Genomic DNA, 22,592 nt, shown 5'->3' on the forward strand with positions numbered 1-22,592 from the left:
GGTCATTATTTCCTGCACCTTAAGAGCACATATACACGGGCGACTGCGCATTTACAAAACCACTTGTCCTCAGCCGACGCGGTGGTAAGCTACATACACAGAAGTGGCCACAACACAGGCTCTCAGCCAGACCATGCTAGACGCTGGCAGAATTCCTTCTACTCGCACTCAAGACCAATGCGTGGGTGCAAAGCCTGTTTTCAGTCGTTCAGAAGGCAGCATTTTCAAGTTCTTGGTTTTTGAGCTCCTCGGCGTTAGCTCCTGCGCGTTCTGCCGGCGCAAGCAACATACTCCAGTGTTATCTCTCCTGGCAATCAATCGCTCGTCCCGTTTTCGCAAGCGTGAGTACTGAAAGAAGCTATATTTTCTTGCTGGGGGGTACAAAAGGCGTCACAAACTTGTCCCACTGAAATTCAGTACACGCCAAACTTCCTTTCTCACCACGACCAAGCTGCTTTTAGCTAACTGCGTCACAACGCCAGGCGCGGTAAGCGCACCTAAAAAGTATCCCAAAAATTAAGTAACGAAATTACAATAATGTTGGGGGTCGGAGAAAGCCTCACTAACTTGTCGCAGCAAGATTCGGTACACACCAAACTTACTTTCTCGCCACGACCAAGCTGTTTTTCGTTAACTGCGTCACAACGCCAGGCCCGGTGAGCGTGCCACAGAAGTATCCCAGAAAGTAACGAAATGAATAACAATCATGTTCGGGGCCAGAGAAAGTGCCAGCACTTGCCCAAGTAATATTCAGTACACGTGAAACTAACTGCGTCACAAAGCCGAGTGTGACGAGCATGCCGAAAAATACTACTGGAAAAAAGTTAAAATAATATTGGGGCTCACAGAAAGCGTCGCAAACATCTCCCAATACGAGTCGTTAAGTCAACTACGCGAGGACAGCCGAGCTGTTTTTCGCTAACAGCGTCACAAGTTTCGGTTCCTTGTCGTAAAAGCCTAAATTGGTTGAAATGCGTCCCAGACTATCAAACAAAATTTCTCACCTTGCCGTAGTTCAATAGTGCGTTGGCGCCGCATCGAAGTGCAGAAGGAACGCAAGAATACGCCAGGAACCCAACAAACACGCTACATCCAAAAGAGACGGGTAGCCGAACAGGCAACTTCACATGCGCAGCCGGCTTCGCTCGCTTCGGTGGCGTGTCTGGCGAATGACGCATGCATATGACGCGTCTGGCGTGCCGCTAGCTTGTTGCTTAGTAACGCAAACAGATAGGTCGCAAAGTATACGTTCATTTTTAGGCAAAGCTTTTTAGTTTTAGCGGGAAAGAATAAAAAGGAAATAAGACGCTGTCTAAATTCATCTCACATTTTTTTCTCCCGATTCTCGCGTCAGCTAACTGGTGGGATTAACACTGGGCGTGACGTGTTTCCTGTTGACAGTTTTTGCCGAGTGTCCCCACTTGTTGAATTTCGTTCTCTATGCTTTAACTTTGGGGCAACCTATTGTGCTACTTATTCTGTACCTGTTAAAATGTACCATATCAATGTAATAAATCTGAAATCTAAAATAAAAAAAAACACGATTGAGCTAAAGCATTTATGTGCTGTTAAAGGAACTTACCAACAGGGTTGGAGCGCGCGGCTACGGTCTCCTTACACACTGGAGAAAATTGGCTGAAATAGCGCGCAGGTCACAGGAAAAATACTGCAAAGGCCTTTTTCGACTCGAGTGGGGGCGCGTGCGTGAAGTTAGAACAGCACAAATAAAAATGTACCAAGACATGACGCCCAAATACGGTGTATTTTGTTAATAACTCCAGAAAGGGATGTCACAAAGTGCACGCGTTCGCGAAAATACCAAAATGATAACGCAATAGCGGGAACAAAACAGTGGAGTCAAAACGAACACCGAGAGACACGCAATGAGGTGCGAAACGCGACATCATCCCTCGCGCGAGCACCGGCATGAGGAAACACTATCCGCCTGCATACATCTCACGGTGACCGCTTAGAAACAGGGCGTTTGTCAACCAGCAGGTTTTAACGTCCGTGGGTCAAGCTGCCGCTGAATGCGCGAGCTGCCTTGAACTGATTGATGGGCATGGTGTTTGCACGGCTCCCGTCTCGCAGTGACATCGGAAGAGGTCCGGTGCACGTCGTAGGCACGCGCAGCCGAGCTAGCCGACGCTGCGGCCGTTGCGGCCGCTGGTCGTCGGCCTATGGAAGAGAGGCGCCGGAATCACTGCCTCGGGCACCAATGGTTGCATAACTGCAGTTTCTTCGTGGCGGCGGCGATGGCGGTAGATGCCATTGCTGCTCCAACTACAAGGGGGTTCCTCTACCTTGGGGCGTGGCCGTGGAAGTGCTTGGCTGCTGCCCCTGGTTTCCAGAATTGTCATTCTCGAGCATGCTAGGAATGTGCGTGACCCTGCGCTCGCGCTCCTTGCACCGGTGGGCCCCAGGCGGACAGCAAACGTAGTCCGTGTACTTCATTCGGTGGAATGAGGCCGGTGTCTTGCGCTGGTAAGACTCCTCGTCGGCACCGCTGAGAGAATACCAGAGCTTGCCCGAATGGTTGATCACGCGCTGGTTGTTCTCATACCGGTTATTGGCGGCAACCGGTCGTCTGTTTTCCTGCGTGAACCGCATGAAGGCGTTTGGAGGTCGCGGAATGTGGGCAGCGAAGCTGGTAGCTGTGCTGCACCTTTCTACGAAACGATGAGCCCGCCTCATATATATCCAAGGCCATATCGAGCACCGCCGTGGCCGTTTCTTCTGCTGGCGCGTTGTATGCGACAGCAGGCGCTGAACTTCGCAGGTGTGCGCTGGTGGTCCTTTGCTGCTGTGGAACCAGCGGCCGAGGACGATGGCTGACTTTCGCCGGAAACATCGCCTCGAGAAGCCAGGGTGTCCAGGAATCAACCCTGGTCGAACGACGCAGCTTCGTTTTTTTGATCTGCTCTTTATGTTAGCCCGTGGGTTATACCCACTTTGAGGGTTACGCAAGACTTCGGTGGATAAAGCTGATGATGTAGCAAGTATTTTCCACTTGAAAATTTGCGAAGGAATTAAGGATGAGTTAAATGGTAGGGGGGGGGCGGGATTTGCAAGAAATTGATTGACGTAGTCTGAATTCAAATGTACTAAAATAATATTCTGCTTCTTTTATTATTAATTATTAGTAAATAAAGCACATTTAACTATAGGCTATCACGCGGAATCAATAATGAAATCCTGGACGGCGGTCTAAACATCCTATGACTGTACCTGAGAGTAGCTGCAAATGAGAGGGTAATGGGGATTCTGAGAGGGAGGCAAACGATGCGAAATGAAATTCCAAACAGAGAGAGCAAGAGGCATGTATTATGATATAGAAAATCTGAAAGGTCGGCCTGATTCAAAGTTCTCACCTGGTAGTCACCATCGGGGAAGGGAAATGGGAGTAAAACGAGATGAACAGATGATGGAGACGAATACGGTGGCGAATGGACTTGAACAGCGAATATGCTTCAAAGTACGTGATACAGATAACTCCCTGGCAATAATTTGATGAGTGCCTCTAGAATATCACGCTGATGACAAATGTCCGGCCAAGGTCCCAATGAAACTTTTCCGGAAAAATTCGCAGTTCCGCCCGAAAGCCAAGCACCGATTGTGATAGAAAATTAGTAGATAGCTGTACGAAGTAAGGATAGTAGTTTTATAGGCCGTATAGACTCTTCGCTTACTAACTAAAGTAACAATGATAGAATGTGTAAGCGTGATTCAACGAGGGCATAGAAAGAAACAGATACACAGATACAGCGCTGTCTTTGTGTGTCTGCTTCTTTCTACGTCCTTGTTCCGTCGCGCTTACACATTCTATCATGGATTCAAACCAACTAGCCCGCCAACGTGTTTTAACTAAATTAACCAGGACGGTTTCAAGCGAGCACAGATAAACATGCGTACATGTCGCTCGATGGGCGCGGAAACTCGCTATCAAAATTTTGGAGTGAGGAATCGCGGCAGCAGCTCGCGAATTGACCTTCGTGCATCTCTCGTTTCCACGCGAACGAAACGTCGAAAGCACAGCGCATGCGACGCTACCGGCACTACGCGCACTCTTAAAACATAGCAGATCGCTTTGAAGATGAGACCTGCGCGTGCGCGCACTTTGGCCAAGTCGCAGATCGCTTTCAAGAAACACGAGCGCCGGCAACGCGTCCCGACGGCGTCCACCAAAACGTCTACTACGGCGTCCGTGATTCGCGTGGCCAACGCCGTAGTAGACACTGCGGTTGTCTTCACTCTAGGGAGCGGCGGGCGAGAAGGACATCGAGGCACCCTAGCAGCCACGGGTTAAGAACGCTCCCACTCCTTGGCCTGACCCCCCCCCCCCCCCCTGCCTCGCGCGCGACGGGAGAGTGCACGCATCCGGGCCGCGTTCCTCGCTCACGCACGCGAGATTAAACCGCGTTCGCCCTCTCACCCTCACACGCTTTCTCTCATACGGAACTTCACGGCGACGAGGGCGGGGACGGCGATGCCGACGGCGACGGCTGAAATGCGCCTGGAATGTCCATGTAATTGCTCTTTCAATAAAAAGGTTCGTTGCGGAATTTGGGCATACGTTGTGCCAATGATTGTCCCTGCAAAGCATATCGCCGGCAGATGCAGAAAGTATGATCTATAGTCTCTGGTACTTTGCACTCCTCGCAGTCCAGTCTGTCTACGCACCTGATTAGGTGTAGGTTGCGCCGACTGAACGCCACACTTAATCGAGGCGGTGCAACAAGATTGCATTACTTCTTTTCTTCGTGGGCGGTAATTTCACATGTATGTCTGGGTGGAGTGCTTGAAGGCGACGATGATGGTGACTCGGCAGCGTTCTGTTCTCGTTAAGTAGTTTGTTGGTGAAAATGGAAGAGCTTTGTGATCGTCAAACTTGATGTTAGTTAGAATCTCGCGGTGGAACTTGTTGGCGGCATCGACCCATCAGGATATAGCATATGCAGAGAAGCGGTATATTCTGCAGAGGAATGTCAGAGGGCAAATTATCAAAGACCAGATGAAGGTATGCATGATTCTTTACCCAATTCCGGAATAGAGAGATGTACCACGGTTCTTGACAAAGTCTACACTGATACGATTCATACTTTGACCGAAATAATTCTAAGGGAATACCACTTACATGATGTGAAGGACATCTTGAAAAAGAACTGTCTGGACGCGAAATGCAAATTGTCGATAGAGGGTGTCATTTATGACGGGTCAATAGTCGAGGATACCGTGTTAGGTGTTCGCCGGAGCGGTAAACGTCTATTGAGCAGATGCTTGCTTCCGCAGTCGGGCTCTCGTCTGGGGTGCAGTGTAGCCGACCTAGACATGCTCGCAATGCCTGAGCTTATAAGCTCTGAAATGCACGTAATCAGAAAGGGCTAATAAAATGTTACTCGTATAACCGGAGCAATGATCGCTCTGATGGGCCGCACTTCAATTTTGGATCGCATATAAGCATGTATACGAAGCTGCCTAGCTTACACTTAGGCTTTGTTCCGTACTTACACAGTACAAAATTTCGGCCAATGATCATTTCTAAGAATCTGTGATGCAATATGTATGTTATCATATGTCGTCAATTGTAATTCGATGTTGGCGCATTTTTCTACGCTTAAACGCTAGCGCTGCACACTTCGCTGTCACTAAATACAGATTCTTTTTCTGAATATTGTGAAGTCAGAGCCATGACAAAAAAAAAATTGATCTGTTTCCTTCAAACTACAGAAATTCCCTAGGGAGAAATGTCCAAAGCCAGACTTGTATAGATATTCATGAAGGAAGACGTTGGTGAAGCTCGCTTCCGGCGTCTGTTCATCCACAAATTAAACATTAAAATTGATTCTGAGGTTTGATGTGCCGAAAGCCTGATCTGAATTTGAGAAAAGCAGCAGTACGCGGCTCCGGAGTAATTTACCGGGGGACCCGATGGACGGTACACGACTGTTTTTGCATTCCGCCCCCATCGGGATGCGGTTGCTGCGGCCGACATCGTACGCGCGACCTCGAGTGTTGAAAAATTCAGCACTCCAGAAATGTAATGGGGGCCTATATTCCAGAGCAACAGTAATGTAGCGTTAGACCTATCCTGCTTAATTTGTACTTATTTGTGCGCTTTCGGAATCTAACGAATTAGAAGTAGGTAGATAGATCATGGTGCCACCTGAAGGCCATGGGCCTTCAAGAGACGCCTTACCAAGTGAGTCCGAAAGCTCTTTCGAATACAAACTCTTGCAAGTAGGAACCAGAATTATTTGAATATATTGCAAATAAGCCGGAAGTAGAGAATAGCCGTCATACAGGAGAGTTATTCGACGGAGAAGGTGACGAAATCATATATAGAGTAAATATGACACAGAATACATGTAGTATTGGAAGCACTGCAAAGCGAGATCTACTGCTATAAACGGGTGTCAATTTTCACTGTCGCAAAAAGGACCCGCAAGTGCCCGAGAAAAAATTCTGACACCTTTTTTCTTCACCCTATGATGTGGCAGTTAGAGTTACGACTATTGAAACTGTCATCAAATGTTGTAGAAATTGTCAATTTTGTGTGTGGCATTGTAGTTGCTCAGCAATGTTTGGGAAAATATTGCGCAGCTATACAAGATTACTGTAAATAGAAAAATGAAGGTACGAAAGATGTGCAAAGAATAATCAGTCCTTAGAAGTATATCTTGAATTTTGACAATCAGTAAATTTATTTATTTATTTATTCATTTATTTATATTGTCGATCCCACCAGGGATCATAAGAGGAAGGGCTTGTACAAAAATAACTTGGGTCATCTGAAGTCAAGTCCATTCGAACAGGAAAAATTAAATCATGCCCCTAGGTGATAAGTTTTTGAGAGCGACTCAAAGCTGAATCCCGAAGTCTTAAACGCATTGTACCGTCGTAAGTCGAAACAGGCACAAATGGCGGAATTCTCGCTTCCAGGTACATTATGGTGCTTGGCAAAAATTTTTGCCTCAGCCCAACATACCACTCGTAGAGCGACTTGTACCTTGAGCAAGACGCCATCCTGGGATCGAGTGAAATAAGTGCAGCCTGACAGCGCCCCCTGCTCCCCCATAGAGGCCTTTTGCTTCCGTCGTTTTGACCATAAATTCTAGCATAAGCTAGCAATTTACCATAGGAAATTCATTTCTCAGAAAAGTTTATGCATTGCAGTCATAATACTGAAGTTTGCTCAGATTACTCACTTTCATTATACATCATATCTGATGAGCTACAACAGGTATATGTGCATAGTTCTCAGACTTACAGAAGGTTTTCCGTGGCTTGCTTTAACTATTTAATGATGTACAAGTGTGAACACGTAAACTGAGCGCAAAGTGGACTGAACCTTCAAGACATTAAAATAAGAAAGAAGCACTATTTTCATCGAGGCAGCAATAGGAAGGGGATATAAAAATTCTGGGGTTTGGCGTGCCAAAGCTACGAGCCGATGATGACTCACACCGTAGTGTGGGACTAAGGAGTAAGGGCTACCTTTTTTTTAACCTTTGGTTGTCTAACGTGCACTACATATGGCGTTAACAAGCGTGTTTGCTTTCGGCACCCATCGTAATGCGGCCGCTAACGAACCTGCCATCTCGTGCTCACCAGCACAACAGCAGATATAACCACTGCGATACCGTGGTGGGTAGGAGGAGGGTATATATGCTACTGGGATAGCAATGATATGGATTTCGATCCCATGTGAGTATGTAAACACTGGCTGAAATTGAGCTCTTGACCATAATAGAAGTTGTCACCACATCTCGTTCATATGGTAGGGAAGTACTTATAACGAATAGCCAGGTGGTGTGCAGAGGCCTACCCACTAAATCGCCATACATCACTTAGTACAATATCGACATTACAAACATCCCTTACTGGCTCAGCAGGCCAAAACACACTTGAACAGGAAAATCAGTGTGCAGTGATAACGCCAAGGCTGCATTATGGACATTAAGATGGTACACGTCATCTGCCGTGCGTCTCTTCCGGTTCTACCTGTCTGTTGATGGAAATCAGTCGATTCCTAGCAAGAAAAAAATCTCTGCCGGATAACGTGGGCAGAAAGCATGGATGCTTTCCTAGGGAACAACGTGCTTCACCCTTCAATTGGGAAAATAAATACGAGGCAGGAGACTGCCCTTTACTGCAGACGGATACAGACGCAGACTTTAGAGACACTATACACTTTACATAGAACAAGACCCAACTGTCAGGCATGTGGCGGCCTTCGAAAAATTTGCTTGCACGTTGTGAGCCTGCCCGAGGAGCCCACAAGCCATAAGGGACAGCCCTCGCCTTGCTTCCAGAAGAAGTTCAACAACAAGACGCAGGAGCAGCTGAACTAAAATAAATGTGATTCTCTCCTTTTTAAACTTGAGATAGATCGTGCGTCCTCCCTCTCCGTTAAGTTGGTCAAGTTGTCGTTGCGATTGTATGCTTGTCAGGCCACACCTTCATCCTGTGTTAATGCGACAATTTTGTTTAGCTGCTTCGGCCACTTTAGGTGGTTGGACAATTTCACACAATAGATAGAAGCACATGCCCCGCGGCCCAAGTTGCCTTTTAGTTTTGCCGATAGATCCCAGTCAGCACAACCAGACTGGCCCAGCACGGCGATCTAGTCCCGAAACCGGAAGCGCAACTCACGTCAGCAGTGGCCCACTGATGGCATGCCATCCATAGAGTTTCACACGATAATGACTAGATGGAACTCTGGCGCTGCAGCCGTTGTACCACCATGGGAATGATGGCAAGTACATGGATTTGTCTGGTCTTCGTGCTTGTGGATTCAGACGTTTCTATGGCTTTTTGTATTACCCTATATAAATATTATTGTCGTAAGTTTCAGTGCAATCTATACTCTTCGAAGTGCAGTAGACGCCGCGAACTCGCACAATTGCTATTAATTGCAACGATTGAGCTTGTCCAGGTGGCCAAATCGAAACGCGCCAAGCGTCTCAAGGCACTGGCATGCCCGCAATAAATTCATAAGGGCGTTTCATTCGCTTGTCGATACGCGTGTCCGTGGCTTAATGATGCCAAAGCCCATAACTCTTCTCCCAGTTTATTTTCGCCCCGGTGCACTTGCAGAAGGATTCAACTACCACAGCGGCCTCACAAATACTATTTCTATTTGAACAGAATATGGCCATGACATCGGCATCGGCCAATATTTTCACCTGTGTTGACTGTAACTTGAAGCCAGTTATCCGTTCATTGTTTTGGATGGCCTTGCACAAAGGCTCAAGGTAAGCCGCGAATAGCAGGGGCGACAGCGGACAGCCTTGCCTCACAGAAGACAGCACTTGCACGCTGTGTGTCAGGTCCTCGTTTACAATCACCCGAGTTGAGCAGTTGGCATACGCCATCCTGACACCTTCTGTTATTACGCTTCCTACGTTGGAATGCTCTAATATGGCGAAGAGAACATCGCGGGAAACACGGTCGAAGGCTTTAGCGAGATCTAGTTGCATCATAGCCACTCGCTCGCCAAATACATCACAACATTGTAGCACACTTCGAGCTACGTGTATGTTCGTGGCGATGATTCTACCCTTTATACCACAGGTCTTATGCGTGTCAACCAGCCTCGTTATCACATCCTGCAATCGTTTGGCCAAACCTTCATAAATACCTTATAGTTGACGTTGGTAAGGCTTATCGGGCGATAAGACCCCACCAACTGACGTTTTTCAGGTGCCTCAGTTTTTGGGATGAGAACGATGTGCGAAGTTGTGAAGGACAGTGGTATATGTTTTTGCTGATACGATTCAGCGATAACTATGAGTAGAATCTGGGCTATAATTGTTTTGTATGTTTTATAAAATGCTACTCCTAGGCCGTCAGGGCCGCGTGCCTTGCCAACAGGTAGTGCATCTATTGCACCCGCTATTTTTTTCACAGAAATTAGCTGTTCCAGACGCGTTTTTTGTTCTTTATCCAGCTTTACCACTAACGACAGAAATTCCGCTTTCAAGCCCCCTATAATGGTGCGCGGTTGACCGAGCCATTCTTTGAAATGATCAGCGACGACGCGTTTGATTACATTGCTGTCCGCGGAAACGTCATTCCCGCTTCTGATTTGCCGTATTTCCTTATTGCAAGCGTATCGTTTTTCGTCCGATAACGCACGTTTTGTGGGCGTTTCACCAGCCCACAGCTTCTCAGCCCATGCACGAATAACCGCGGCTCTGTACTTTTCTGCATCAATTCTCTCCAACTGAATTTCTGCGCTTCTTAATTCATTGGTGTAAGTACCTGGTTAGGAGAATTCTATACCCGTAAGCGATTCAAGTTGCATACGAAGCAGTGTTTCGTTTCGTTTGGCTTCATACCGCAATGTGTTACCTCTTTCGATGGCTTTCATTTTTCCTACTTGCTTAAACTCCTCCCAATCTACACCAACACTTAAATATTGCACTGCGAGTAGCTTCTTTAGCTTCTCATCTACATCTTTAACGAAACCCTGATCCTCCATCAATTTCGCATTAAGTTTCCAAATTTCCCACTTGAAGTACTTTTTGTTTTCTTTTTTACCAAAGGTTGCAACAACTAGACAGTGGTCACTGAAAGACACTGGCTTAACCTCGTACGATGTGCATAGTGGCACAAGTTCAAGCGACACGTACAGGCTGTCCAATCGTGCATGGCTATCGCCTTGAAAATGTGTAAATTGCGGACGAGTACTATTTGTGACAACACTTCCGATATCTTCTAAGTTGTGATCGTGAACTTCAAGATTCAAGACCTCCGCACTCTTATCTCGCACTGGCAAACCTTTTACACGGTCTACCGAACGGCAAACAGAATTGAAGTCACCCAACACAACTAGTACTTTTTTACAATCGAGATACATCTGAAAATGCTCAAAAAACAGTTTTCTCTCGGCCTCTACATTTGGGGCATAAGTACAAATGACATGGAAATTCAGACCATAGTGCAAAAAATCGACAACCAGGAGGCGTTCACTTTGGCATCAAAAGAGCGATTGCACAGTTATACGGACACTATTGCGGATGAAAAGGGCATAACCACCAGAGGCACCGACAGAATGACACACACAAACATCGTAACACTGACGGAAAGTGGACACCATTCGATCAGTCGCTTCCTGGCTATCCATTTTGGTTTCTTGGATTGCCACCACGTGTAGGTTATTATGGGTCAGACTACTTCGCCAGACTACTTCGCTCGACTTCGATGGTCAACCACTGCAACAAACTACCTAGGCGTGCCTCTCGACTCTTATCGTGACCCTGAGCCGTACTGGAATGAACAAGTGGCGAGAGCAAAGGAAAAGGCTAACACATGGCAATGGCGACAGCTGTCAATGTTCTCGCGCGCCACAGTCTGTACCCTATTCCTTACGTCCAAGATATGGTATGTCATGAATGTGCTGTGTGCTTCGCGGATCAACATCTAAAACGTCCACAGTGTCTTCGCCGTTTCCATATGGGCATCGACTTGGGAAAGAACCAGCCGCACAAACTTGTTCTTGCCTGTAAAGAAAGGGAGCCTTGGGTTGGCACATTTATTTGTGCGACAAGGTGCGTCGCGCTTTATGTACCTTCGCGATCAGAATGATGTGTTCCTTTCCACAGTCATGCAAGTGCTTTTATGTCGTCACCTTCCAGGATTTGTTGTATGCTCGTGTGAAGCAATGCATGGTGCCGTTAAAGGTTACCTGCGAGAAGTCGTGCTTGCGTACAGAATGTTGCATGTGTGGTTTTCAGTGCAGTATCTCGCCAATATTACTAGGAAAAAACTGTATGAGGACGTAATTCACACTATGCTCCCTGTGCCGATTTACCGTATGTCAAAACGTGGAGGCCCAGGAGATGTCCTCAAAAGGGTTAAAAGAATGCCAGTACACCCTTCGGTAAAAACTTTTTTTTAAACTACACACTAACACATTATCAGTTAAAACATGGATGCATAACGGGAGTATTTTTGCCCCGTGGTATATTAACTCCTTCTTATGCAAGAAACCTGAAACGATAGAGCATGCGTTTCTATATTGCTGGGATCCCATTCTTTTCTGGGATGTGCTACAAAGGAGTTTAAAGAAAGAGTTAGCTTTAGATCCACATGGAATAAGATTCTTACCGGTAGAAACGAAGGCTTTTCCGTATGACACTATATGCTCCTGGGCCTCCACAGTTTGTGGAAACCTAGAACGCAGTTCAACAATGCTGATGTCAATTCACGACCTACACGTGATCACTTCATTGAGTAGTACGGTTCAGGGGTGTCCATCGGGCACTCCCTGAACAGCCAACATGGATTGACATGCTAGATAAACTTTCAGCATTGAAAAAAATTTAATATGTCGCACCAGAAAAATTCTTGTTGACATGTTTTATCTTTTGTGTATTGTTTGTGTATGTCAAAGCCGGCAATAAAGAAAGAAAAGTGTCCGTGGTTTAATGGTTTCACTTTTAGCCCTCTGTGCTAGAGTTCCTGTGTTCGAATCCTGCCGGCGGACAATTTTAATAATGATTACATAACTCTTTATTACGCAGTACGTCATTGAAAATGACGTGTTTACAAAGGCACAAAGCCGTTTGAAGCCGAAAGGACGAAGTTTAGGCCAATCCATGTACTTCCCATGCTGGTACAACCGTTCTTATTGCAGCTCCCGTAGACACTAGCGCCAGAGTTCCCTCTAGTAATTATTGTAAGAAACTCTATGATGGGCATCAAAGGGCCTGTTTGGGCCAACGAGTGGTAGTAAAATGCTGGCAGAAAGCCGGTTCTGCCATTCATGGCCAATCTAGAGACCAACCTTGCCTACTGGCAGCGCCGGTATAGGTTAATAACCGACTGTGCCACTTTTAGCCAATTTAGCGTACCGCCATACCAACTGGCGTCGTTGTACTACAGATTGTGATGTATGTTGGCGATGCCATTATTCCCTACGATTCTAAATCGGCCAAATCTTGCATGGTAGTGCGATGGAACATGACATGATCTACCATATCACCAAATAATTATACATAGTTTCTTTACTGGTCTTAAATATATTGATACACATTGGTGCTCGTATTCCCAGTCCTCCAGGCCGCCTACAAAAGCTGCATTGATGACGGCATAGGATGTTGAGGCTGGGCCTGCAGAAGAGGCACTTGGAATATTCTAAACTGGTTGAGCCACTTCGGCGTAAGGCCGCCTTCTCACATTAGCACGGTCGACGGTGCCTGGCAGCCACATTTTTATGAAGTCTTGCGCTTGATTGATGTCGACTGCTTCTCACAAACAGCATCTACATGCAATACATACAATATATTATCCCAACACAGCCACATTGCAGAATATTTAAAAGGGGCACAAATTGAGAACTTACATACATATCACCTGTTGCCACTCTGCGTAGCCGCATTTAGGTTCCAGCCACTCCAAATTCTTATTTGACTTTCAACTGTATGCAACACTGTTGCCAAACTTTCGCGTAGTACAGTCTTCTGCTATGAACCCGTTTCTGTCTACGTGATTACTACACTACACTTTCATTTTGCCCAGAGATATTTTCAGCTTTCGTTTAGCACATTAAGGCTCCATCCACTCCTATTTGTTGCCTGACTTTCAAATGTACGCAACAATGTTGCTAAACTTTCCTACGGTACTGTCATACGCTATGAACGCGTTTCTGTCTATTTGATTACAATACTACACCTTCATTTTGCCCAAAGACATATTTTGAACTTTCGTTTGGGCATATTTAGGCTCCACCTGCTGCGAATTGTTGCCTGACTTTCAACTGTATGCACACTGTTGCCAAACATTCGTGTTGTCATCTGCTAAAAACTTGTTTCTGTATACATGATTACTTTACTACACCTTCATTTTGCCCCGGGACATATTTTTCCAGCTTTCATTGAGCGCATTAAAGCTCCATCCACTCCTAATCGTTGCCTGACTTTCAACTATATGCAACACTGTTGCCAAGCCTTACTGTGGTACTATTATCCGCTATGAAACCGTTGCTGTCTACGTGATTACTATATTACACCTTCATTTATCATTTTACGCTTTCGTTTCGCGCATTACGGCTCCATCCACTCCTAAGTGGTGCCTGACTTTCAAATGTATGCAACAATGTTTCCAAACATTAATGTGGTACTGTCATCTGCTACGAACCCGTTCTGTCAACCTAATTGTTATACTACACCTACATTTTGCCCAGGGACATATATTTTCAACTTTCGTTTGGGCAAATTTAGGCTCCACTTACTCGACATTGTTGACTGACTTTCAACTGTATAGAACACTGTTGCCAAACTTTCCTGTGGTACAATCATCTGCTGTGAACCCGTTTCTGTCTACGTGATTACTAAACTAGACCTTCATTTATCCCAGAGAAATATTCTCAACTTTCGTTTAGCACATTAAGGCTCCATCGACTCCTAATTGTTGCCGGACTTTCAGTTGTATGCAACACTGTTGCCAAACTTTCCTGTGGTACAATCATCTGCTGTGAACCCGTTTCTGTCTACGTGATTACTATACTGGACCTTCATTTATCCCAGAGAAATATTCTCAACTTTCGCTTAGCACATTAAGGCTCCATCCACTCCTAATTGTTGCCGGACTTTCAATTGTATGCAACACTGTTGCCAAACTTTCCTGTTGTACGATCATCTGCTATGAACCCGTTTCTGTCTATGTGGTTACTATACTGCACTTTCATTTATCCAGGAGACATATTTTGAGCTTTCGTTTAGAGCATTAAGGCTCCATCCACTCCTAATTGTTGCATGACTTTCAAATATATGCAACATTGTTGCCAAACTTTCCTACGGTACTGTCATCCGCTATGAACCCGTTTCTGTCTATTTTATTACTATAGTACACCTTCATTTTGACCCGAGACAAATATTTTCAGCTTTCGTTTCGCGCATTAAAGCTCCATGCACACCTTATTGTTGTCTGACTTCCAGTTGCATGCGAAACTGTTGCCAAGCTTTCCTGTGGTATTGTCATCTGCTGTGAACCCGTTTCTGTCAACCTAATTGTTATACTACACCTACATTTTGGCCAGGGACATGTATTTTCAACTTTCGTTTGGGAAAATTTAGCCTCCACTTACTAGACATTGTTGACTGACTTTCAACTGTATGGAACACTGTTGCCAAACTTTCCTGTGGTACTATCATCCGCTGTAAACCCGTTTCTGTCTACGTGATTGCTATACTACACCTTCATTTATCCCAGAGAAATATTTTCAGCTTTCGTTTAGCGCATTAAGGCTCCTTCTGCTTCTAACTGTTACCTGACTTTCAAGAGTATGAAACAATGTTGCCAAACTTTCCTGTGGTACGGTCATCCGCTACCAATCCTTTCTGTCTTCCTAATTAATGTTCTACACCTACATTATGCCCAAGGACAGATATTTTCAACTTTCGGTTGGGGACATTTAGGCTCCACCTGCTGCGCATTGTTGTCTGACTTTCAACTGTATGCACACTGTTGCCAAACTTTCGTGTTGTATTGGCATCTCCTACAAACTTGTTTCTGTCTACTTGATTACTGTACTATACCTACATTTTGCCCAGGGAGACATCTTCAACTACCGGTTAGGTGCATTGATGATCTATCCACTCTGATATGTTGCCTCAGTTTCAACTGTATGCAACACTGTTGCCAAACTTTCCTGTGGTACTGTCATCTCCTACGAATCCGCTTCTAACTTCTTAATTAATGTACTACACCTACATTATGCCCAAGGACATATAGGGTGCGATCTTGTACGCGTTGCAAAATAGAACGGAGGCGGTCCGTTCTATCGAGCCGCACACGATTGGTCAATTTGAACCGCGACGAATGCCATGACGTCAATTGTCACGTGAGCCGTGACGTCTTGCTGCTCATAATCATTCCGTGTCGTCTGCTAACGGACGAACGCCACGGAACGGACGGAGAGTCCGTCCGGAGCGATAGAACGGATTAGAACGGCTACCAGACGGCTTGGATTGGATTAGAACGTAAGTGCTTGGGACAGTTAGCATCTTTCGTATCTGGCTCAATCCGATTCCGCGCTCCCAACAGTTGGAGAACATGGCGTTTTTCTCTGCCGTGCCTTTTCGTGTCGCCTGTGCGGCTGCTGCAGTCGCGCAAAGACGACGACCCGAGGTAGATGATGCATTTGAAGAGTTGACAGAAGAAGAGTTCCGGCAGTATTTTCGTCTGTCCAAACGAACAGTGCGTAGCTTGTGCGACGAGCTTGACCCTATCATTGGATGCCAGCGAGCCAGTGGCCTTTCCACAGAAAGGAAGGTGTTGTGCGCGCTGCGATTCTTCGGCACTGGAAGCTTCCAGAGGAGCGTTGGTCGCGAGGAACACGTAGGCATGGCACAGTCGGCAGTGAGCAGCACCATTCACGAGGTGACGGAGGCCATCATTTCCGTGTCTGCCCGGCGAAAGTTGGTGGACTTTCCATTGACACCGGCTGCCAGGGATGAGGCAAAGGCGGCGTTTGCGCGACGCGGCGCCATTCCAGGCGTGCTAGCGTGCGTCGATGGCATATTGATCGCCATTATGAAGCCAGAGGGACTCAGCCCGGCTGACACGGCGACCTTCATGTCGAGAAAGGGTTATTACGCCTTAAATGTCATGGTCGTAAGTACCATTGGAATGTTTTACTTCAAACTGTGGTTGCCATTTTTACTCGCCCATAGTTGCAATTGTTCAGTTTAATGCCCAAGCTGGCATAACAAGTAATGTAACGATTAAAAGAGGACATGCGGGGAACTGTTTATGAGCTCGTTGAAATCTGACATGTCGGGAGTAATGATGAGTGCCATGTGTTGTGCATAATCAGTCTGCCGTTCCAAAATCGTGTTTTAAATGGGCAGCAGTCGTAGCAGAAATGGATACACTGTAGGGAAGACACGATGGAAGCATTTTGAACACGGAAGTACTTGCAACGATAGCATGGGCTGGCTTTGGCTCGTATGGGGGTTCTTGCGCAATATCGGGCCTCGAGTTTTCATTTAGCTATCAATTAGTGCAAACCATAGGCGTCCACACAAGGGGGCGGGGTGGCGCATTCCCCCCCCCCCCCCCCTATTGCAAGACCCTATGCACGCCTATGGCTGAAACAGTCTGGTACTTGTACCAGCGTACGTGTATTCTTTTGTGCATATGCATGGCAAAATGGATTTCGAGCATATCTGCAGCGCTATTTTGTATTGCTCCCCATTGCAGGTGTGCAACGCGGAACTTCGCATTCTTGTTGTGGACCCACGGTTCCCTGGTTCGTGCCATGACTCTTGGGTGTGGCAGCATAACCCACTGCGTGCACGCCTAGCCACACAACTGCAGCCTGGCGAGTATCTGCTTGGTTAGTATTCGCAATGCGTACCCCTAACTAGGCCAGAGCACTCAGCTTTCACTTTCTGTAATAGGAGACTCAGGATATCCTCTCGAGCCATGGCTGCTTGTTCCAGTACCTGGCAGCCATGCCGGCACCACCTCTGAAGGCCACTACAACCAGGAGCACGCATCCATGCGCAATGTTGTGGAGAGATGTATCGGGGTGTTGAAAAGCAAGTTCCGCTGCTTGCAGCGCTTTCGGACACTCCTATGCAGCCCCGATAGAGCAGCGCGAATCATCTATGCATGCGTTGCTCTCCATAACATTGCCTTGGACGCGGGTGACTGGACATTGGACGATTATGGTGGGGAAGTGCCACCAGCTGAGGAGCCAGAGGAGCCAGGAGACATCCTGGTGCTGGCACCACACGACGTGTTCCTCAGAGGAAGGCAGCAGCGCAGCGCCGTTGTCAACCTTTTCTGAAGGACACAGGAATGGTGAGTTTTCATAATACATAATTTATTTATACAAAGTGTAGTGCCCTTAGGCTATGACAGGGCTGTGTTTGTACAGCGGAAAATACATTAAAAAATTTGTATACACAACAAGTGCACCTCCATACGGATGGTCAATGTTCCAAATCCACACATCCGACAGATTATGATAATTTAAACACAAACGAAGTACACTTCGTTTCGCCAAAGACTTGAAAAATTATAGACCGATCAGCTTACTGTCCGTTGCCTACAAAGTATTTACTAAGGTAATTAATCAGGAACACCTTATACTTCCGTCAACCAAAGGACCAGGCAGGATTTCGTAAAAGCAACTCAACAATAGACCATATTCAAACTATCAATCAGGTGATAGAAAAATGTGCGGAATATAACCAACCTTTATATACAGCTTTCATTGATTACGAGAAAGCGTTTGATTCAGTCGAAACCTCAGCAGTCATGGAGGCATTGCGGAATCAGGGTGTAGACGAGCCGTATGTAAAAATACTGAAAGATATCTATAGCGGCTCCACAGCCACCGTAGTCCTCCATAAAAAAAGCAACAAAATCCCAATAAAGAAAGGCGTCAGGAAGGGAGATACGATCTCTCCAATGCTATTCACAGCATGTTTACAGGAGGTATTCAGAGACCTGGATTGGGAAGAATTGGGGATAAGAGTTAATGGAGAATACCTTAGTAACTTGCGATTCGCTGATGATATTGCCTTGCTTAGTAACTCAGGGGACCAGCTGCAACGCATGCTCACTAACCTGGAGAGGCAAAGCAGAAAGGTGGATCTAAAAATTAATCTGCGGAAAACTAAAGTAATGTTTAACAGTCTCGGAAGAGAACAGCAGTTTACGATAGGTAGTGAGGCACTGGAAGTGGTAAGGGAATACATCTACTTAGGACAGGTAGTGACTGCGGATCCGGATCACGCGACTGAAATAATCAGAAGAATTAGAATGGGCTGGGGCGCGTTTGGCAGGCATTCTCAGATCATGAACAGCAGGTTGCCATTATCCCTTAAGAGAAAAGTTTATAACAGCTGTGTCTTACCAGTACTCACGTACGGGGCAGAAACCTGGAGGCTTACGAAAAGGGTTCTACTTAAATTGAGGACGACGCAACGAGCTATGGAAAGAAGAATGATAGGTGTAACGTTAAGGGATAAGAAAAGAGCTGATTGGGTGTGGGAAGAAACACGAGTTAATGATATCTTAGTTGAAATCAAGATGGGCATGGGCAGGACACGTAATGAGGAGGGAAGATAACCGATGGTCATTAAGAGTTACGGAATGGATTCCAAGGGAAGAGAAGCGTAGCAGGGGGCGGCAGAAAGTTAGGTGGGCGGATGAGATTAAGAAGTTTGCAGGGACTACATGACCGGGGTAGTTGGAGAAGTATGGGAGAGGCCTTTGCCCTGCAGTGGGCGTAACCAGGATGATGATGATGATGAAGTACACTTATACAAAGAATCCTTTAAATAGAATGCCACAGCCGCGGAAACAATTGTACCCTCGTGACTATGCAAAAGTCTCCAAGGCTGCCACTTAATAACAGTAGTACTCGTGAAGCAGTCTTAAGGCAATGCTTCATGCCCCTTCATCTGTGAAGAACTGCATTCGCTGCTGCTCCCAAGCTAGCATTGTTTTATGCAATATGCACATCACAAAGTGCTTCTTTCCTCGTGTAACATTAGAAATACGACGCTACAACAGCTTGTATGTGTTGTGTGCATCCTGTGATATGCCACTTTCTGTAGATGCAGCAGTTGTTACTTTCTACTCATGTCCAAACATGTGTTTGTTTTGCTATAGTTGGTGGTTACAGTAATGGGAAATTGGCACAAAGTACGTCTTTCCTAGTTGAACATGAAACGCGGTAGCAACGTGAAAGTGCAACCTTTTCTTTAAATATCACATGAAATATGAAATCATATCATATGAAATATGAAAAATATCATATGAAATATGAAAGTTGCGGGCACGGCACGCATGCAAGCATGACTTCCAACGTGTTCGTATTTGCTTGTCTGCAGGTCCCTTTTCTCGTCGCCGCCACGAATTCAAGAGCAATCGCCACACACTGCAAGCCGGAGCGTCAACCAAATCATCTGGATCTACTGCAGACGCAACTACTGGGCACGTGCGATGGCGATACGTATAGCGAAAGCATCCACCAATCATCGACGACCAAGTCACGGACCGATCCCTACTTAAACAAGCCCCTGGACCCCCCCGGACTCAGTTGCGGGCACGGCACGCATGCAAGCATGACTTCCAACGTGTTCGTATTTGCTTGTCTGCAGGTCCCTTTTCTCGTCGCCGCCACGAATTCAAGAGCAATCGCCACACACTGCAAGCCGGAGCGTCAACCAAATCATCTGGATCTACTGCAGACGCAACTACTGGGCACGTGCGACGGCAATACGTATATCGGAAGCATCCACCAATCATCGACGACCAAGTCACGGACCGATCCCTACTTATACAAGCCCCTGGACCCCCCCAAACTCAGTTGCGGGCACGGCACGCATGCAAGCATGACTTCCAACGTGTTCGTATTTGCTTGTCTGCAGGTGAGACACGACACTTCCTCACTTAGAAGTAATCATTTGTCACTGATTGTCGTGCCGTGCCCCCGCACTCTAGCGCTGCTTGTATGTGATTGTTGGTCTATATGTCTCAAGCTTATCACAAGTGGTGATGTCGAGTTGAATCCGGGCCCTGGTTTGACTACAGATGAAAAACTTGAACAGATTATGCAAGCGTTGAAAGACCAGAGCAAGACATTAAGTGACATTAAACGTGATCAGAGAGGAGTTCAAAAAGAAGTGAAAGAAAATGGTGCCGCCATGAAACTTATTGAACACCGCTTAACTAAACTTGAGTCTTCTTTTTCTAAACTTGATGACACACAGCGGACGATATCTCGTCTGAATGAAACAGTCGCAGTGCTATCTAGAATAGTTGACGATATGGAAAATCTCCAGCGCCGCAATAACCTTGTCACCTTCGGTTTGCCTGAGCAAGACAATGAAACACAGGCAGATTTATCGAAACTGATGCAGGATAATATATTTTCTGTGATTGGTACTTCTCCCCGGAGCATTGAACGCATGCACCGTCTTGGAAAAAAGCAGTCAAAAGCACGACCAGTTATTTTCCGGCTGTATGATTTCAAGGAAAAACAGGAAATTATGAGCAACTGTCCCAAGTTGAAAGGCATGAATGTTTCGATAAGTGATGACTTCTCAAAGAGCGTGGTGCACAGGAGAAAGTGCCTATGGGAAAGCGCTAAAAATGAGAAATCGAGTGGGAAGCGAGTGCGCCTAGTTTATGACATGCTTTACGTGGACGGCAAGGCGTATTACTGGGACGATGATACTTCCACACGTAGGCCATGTCGGGAACCGCGTCGTCGTGACAAAAGTAGCAACATAGGCGGCACAGAAAAGCCCTACGAGAGGTGAAACAGCTCTAACAGCAGTCACGAGTGTCCCTGACAGACTAGTAGTTTTAAACGTCAATGCTCGGAGCATATGCAACAAATCTTCACTTTTGGAAGCTGTACTCTTGGAACATGAACCGGATATCGTAATTGTAACTGAAACTTGGTTAAATAAATCAATCGAAAGTGCTGATTTCCTTCCTCCGAACTATACGGCTTGTCGCAAAGACAGATGATCCAGAGGAGGCGGTGTTGCAATTGTTTATAAAACTTCAATGGTCTTCGTTGAAATTTCATCCCCTCCAGAACTGGAGTGTATTGTGGGTACCACAGAGATCGGTGGTCTGTATTTTGTAATTGTTGCAGTATATCGCCCCCCTGGCACCTCCGAAGAATACATGCTATTGCTGAATGATTTCTTACTTGAAAAGTTTGGCAACAGCACCTGTAAGATTATAATGGCCGGAGATTTTATATTTCCCAAATATTGACTGGGCATATTATCAGGAAGGTCAAAATAATCGGGCCGTGTCTCGTGTTCTTCTGAATCTGACTTTTTTTCCTTGACTTAACACAAATAGTAACTATGCCCACACGAACCCACGAATTGGGAGAATCACTACTTGATTTGGTGTTTCTAAGCAGATCTGTCACACAATCCAAGTACTGGTGTGAAGTCTTAGAAGGAATTTCTGACCACAAAATGGTGATCACGTATGTCACTACCACATATACCCGAGCAGAAAAGCATAAAACTTTGCTAGTCCCCGATTTCTCTAAAGCAGATGATGTTGCAGTATTGGACCATTTAGAAGAACGTTATGATGATTTCAGCCATTTTATTTCGCTAAATACTACGTCAGTAAATGATGCTTGGGAGAAGTTTAAAAGTGTGGTATTAAAATCAATAGCACTTTTTGTTCCCAAGCGCCCCAAAAAAGTTAACAGAAAAAACCCATGGATTACGCGGGGAATAATTCATAAAAAGCGCCTCCTGAAACGAATGAGGTCTAGAATATTCTCTACAAGAACACGTCATTGTATTCATTCCGCTTCACATGAACTTAAAATGGAAATTATTAAAGCGAAACATTGTTACATGAATAAAACACTTGCCAATTTTATTAAATCCTCTCCGGGAAAATTTTGGAGGTACATTTCAGGGCCCAAATCCGGCATTCAATTTCTCACAAGTGAAAATAAGACTATCACGAACAGCTCTGAAATGGCTTGCCTCTTCAATGAATATTTTGAATCGGTCTTCACATGGGATGATGGTTCTACACCCCTAACAGTACATTCCATTAGGCACTGTATATCTGAG

General features: G+C 45.9%; 1 protein-coding gene across 1 annotated transcript; it reads left to right on the forward strand.

The window, feature by feature from the left end:
* Positions 1–16,059: 16,059 nt before the first annotated feature.
* LOC126516914 (putative nuclease HARBI1) lies at positions 16,060–16,715 on the forward strand. Its single transcript, XM_072289070.1, has 2 exons — positions 16,060–16,620; positions 16,680–16,715. Exons 1-2 carry the CDS (start codon positions 16,060–16,062, stop codon positions 16,713–16,715), a joined length of 597 nt encoding a protein of 198 aa, XP_072145171.1.
* Positions 16,716–22,592: the final 5,877 nt, after the last annotated feature.

This window comes from Dermacentor andersoni, chromosome 1 (genome assembly GCF_023375885.2).
Source record: "Dermacentor andersoni chromosome 1, qqDerAnde1_hic_scaffold, whole genome shotgun sequence".
In the NCBI taxonomy this organism is placed as follows: Eukaryota; Metazoa; Arthropoda; class Arachnida; order Ixodida; family Ixodidae; genus Dermacentor; species Dermacentor andersoni.

Coding starts and splice junctions, on each gene's coding strand:
- LOC126516914 (XM_072289070.1), top strand. CDS start 16,060: ATGGCGTTTTTCTCTGCCGTGCCTTTTCGTGTCGCCTGTGCGGCTGCT. Junction 16,621..16,679: donor ACGCCTTAAATGTCATGGTC/GTAAGTACCATT, acceptor ACTCGCCCATAG/TTGCAATTGTTCAGTTTAAT.